At 30.8% G+C, this 3,346-nt stretch overlaps 1 protein-coding gene across 1 annotated transcript; it reads left to right on the top strand.

Moving 5' to 3' along the window:
• Window positions 1-232: 232 nt before the first annotated feature.
• Window positions 233-1,360, top strand: LOC150032682 (uncharacterized). The gene has a single exon (XM_090306698.1). The coding sequence runs from the start codon at window positions 484-486 to the stop codon at window positions 1,210-1,212; it is 729 nt and encodes a 242-aa protein (XP_090162824.1). The 5' UTR covers window positions 233-483; the 3' UTR covers window positions 1,213-1,360.
• Window positions 1,361-3,346: the final 1,986 nt, after the last annotated feature.

Here is a 3,346-nt window from a genome sequence, read left to right as displayed (position 1 = left end):
TCTAATAAAATATTGCCACGTGACATTTTTTAAATTTTTTTAAAAGAAATATGAAGTATAAATGATAAATGCACTCTAGACTACACCTATTGCTCTCTCTTAAATTCAAAAAACTAATTAATAACTAAATATATCATTTGTTTTTAGGGCTTAACAACATATATATATATATGAGACTTATATATATATATATATATGAGACTCAAACCCCCTAACCTCCTCCTCAAGTGCATGTCTTATCCTCGTTGCTCAACAAATATGTTACCGAATTATTTTACCTAGAAAAATATTTATTTAATAAAAAAAAGTAAATTAAAAATAAAAATAAAAATATGATTTTTCCTTGGACTCTTGTTGTTTAATGTTTACTGAAATTCCATTTAAGACCAAGCCAAACATTTTCCTTTAAATCAAAAAACTCGCTTCAACGCTTCTTCTTCCAAATGCCGATTTCCTTTTCCTCTGCTTCATTTTTGCTCTCCCATGGCGGATTCTTCTGAAAAAATCCCTCCCTCCAAATCCCGACTCCATTTCCTCCTTTGTTGCTTCCGATCTTCCCCCGAACTTCATACCCAAAAGCCTTCCCCTATCGCCGGCCCACGGAACCGCTGGACTTTGTCGCTTACCTTCCGATTCAAGAAGTCCTCTGCTACTGTGCCGGTTGACGCCGCTGTCCCATCTCACGATGAACTTTCTTTTTCTCCGGAGTTCAAGAAACCGCCTCCCCTGCCGCTGATTACGCCGAGAACGCCACCGGTCGGAGGCGAGATCGTCGTGGATTCGGGTTATGAGACAATAAAGCCGAGTCAAACTTGGAAGAAACCCGAGTCAACTCAGTCCAATTTCACGGCGGAGAAACTCTCGCCGGCAAAAAGAACCGCCGCGTTGTTGCACTCTGTTTCTCTTCCCTCTCAGCTATTGAATCGCCAGAAAGATTTGAAAAAAACAGTCTCTCATCATCTCCCCGCCGCCGTCGCTACCACCGCGCCGGCGTTCTCAGACCGTCATAAACCGGCGCCAAAGCTCCCGGTGAATTCTCCGCCCAAGAATTTCGATCGGGTGATCGTGATTGTTATGGTGGCGATTGTGGTGCTGTGGGGGCGAGTCTGCGCCATACTCTGCACGCCGGCGCTGTTTTACTTGGGACGTCGCCTGAGATCGGAAGTCGAACCGGACGGCGCCGGGAAAGGTGGTTTTGGCGGGATTTCTTGAGAGGCTTAGGCGAAATACGTTTGTCACAACGGTTATGGAAAACCGCCATGTGAGGGAAGCTTGGAGAATAGGTTATTTTAATGGCGGAAATGACAGGCTGTAATTGTTATAATTTTTGTAAATTTATGGCCAGTGGTTTAGAGTTCAATCGCGGTAAAAACTAATAATTTTACTAATTCATAGATATATTAATATGACAAACATAAATTTCACTAATTAACCTTAAGCTAATCTGAGTTTGAACAAATGAACCAAATGGCTTTTTATTTGATTTATATACACGACATTAAATTTACGTTCATATATTAATATTATCTCGTTTTCACTGTTGAATAACAATTCCAGACGTGCAACAAAGTATCACTAATATAAAATTATATATTATATATAAAAAAATCGATAATATAATAATCCTAACTTCCTCATTTTACCTTCACATGTTTTTTTTGTGTATGGGTACGCTATTAATCACTGAATGAAACATCATGATTTAATTATAGATGTGTGTTTAAAGTTTTGAATAGACAATCACGTCATTTGTCTCTTACAACTATTTGGTCGAATTATTGATTGCATAATGAAGTAGTATATCTTTCATATATGGTTTATGATCTAGACATATAGTGATAGTTCATCACAGCCTAACCGTGAGTATATATCTGAATGGATGGTCGTACCATTTGCCACAATACAACTACTTGAGTTAAAGTATGGTTTTGATTTATACCATAGATATGAATCATTGTGGTTTAAGAGTTGAAATATGTTTGATATAAATGGTCGAATTTTTTCTATTTAAAATTTCATAAATTTCTAAGTTATATCAAATTTATTCGAGTCAAACAACGTATAAAGATATTTTATTAATTATATTATTTAAAAAAATTATGTACAAAATAAAACTATAAATTTTGTGTGCATAACACATGTCATAGGCAAGTGAAATATAAATAACAAATTTGGCAACTTGTATAGAAATATAGAAAAAAATGTATGTGTGACTATTCCAGAAATACCCATTGATATCTGGTATTTTTATCAACATTTTTTAAATTTTATTACTATCAACAGTTGAAATCTTGCTTCTACGTGTATATATATTTATTTAAAAAAAATCATTACATTAAATAAAGACGTATACATAGGTGAGAATTCCACCTCTAAATTTTACTAATTTTCAAATTATCAAATTTTAGTTATTTTATTTTATATTATATTTTATTCATATCCGTATTTTCGTTGTGCTCTTCAATTTCACAATTGTATATCTATTTTTTTTTCTTTAGTTACTTATTATTGTTGAATTTTGACCACATAAGTTTAACCTACATAGTTTTCAAATTTGTCTTTTTTTTTTTTAAGAAAAAGTTTTACATCAGTATATTAATATATTTTTTAAAAATTTTAAAGTTCATGTATTGATATTTGAAAATATAAAATTTAAGGTTCTATTCAGTAATACTATAATAATTTTGTTTTATTATTTTTTTATTTTTAAAAATTAATTCTATTTCGTTCTCATTTCTTAACATGATTTACATACTTGAGTACAATGATTGAATTTGTAACCAAATTTCAAATCTAAAAACAAGTTTTTAAATTTTTTTTTTTAATTTTCAAAATTTTGACTTGATTTTTTAAACTATTGGTAAAAAGTAGATAACAAAAAAATAAATTTGAGAGTAAAAGTAGTGTTTATAGACTTAATTTTAAAAAACAATAACTCAAAAGCTATGGCCTTATTTGGTAACCATTTAACTTTTTGTTTTTATTTTTGAAAATTAAGTCTATATCATCCACATTTCTTATAATAATTTGCATCTTGTTTAAAATACAATGATTGAATTTTTAGCCAAATTCAAAAAATAAAAACAACTTTTTGAAAGCTATTTTTTTTGTTCGCAAAATTTGGCTTGTTTTTTAAATAATCAATGAAAAGTAAATAACGAAGGAAGAAATTTGAAGATAGAAATAATGTCTATAGATTTAGTTTTTAAAAAATAAAATGGTTATGAGATGAGGCATAAGTCATTACCAAACTCGCCTAAAATATATAGGAAGATAATACACAAAAATAAATAAATAAATATATAAAATCAAATGTATAGGAACAGGAAAAAAAGGTCTTTAACTT

This window comes from Benincasa hispida, chromosome 11, assembly GCF_027475165.1.
Source record: "Benincasa hispida cultivar pf3 chromosome 11, pf3_genome.v1.1, whole genome shotgun sequence".
NCBI classification, from domain to species: domain Eukaryota; kingdom Viridiplantae; phylum Streptophyta; class Magnoliopsida; order Cucurbitales; family Cucurbitaceae; genus Benincasa; species Benincasa hispida.
Note: the sequence above shows the minus strand (reverse complement) of the source record. Positions and strands in the feature narration are given on the sequence as shown.

Bases quoted from the DNA above. Each gene is read 5' to 3' on its own strand.
- LOC150032682 (XM_090306698.1), top strand. From the start codon at position 484: ATGGCGGATTCTTCTGAAAAAATCCCTCCCTCCAAATCCCGACTCCAT.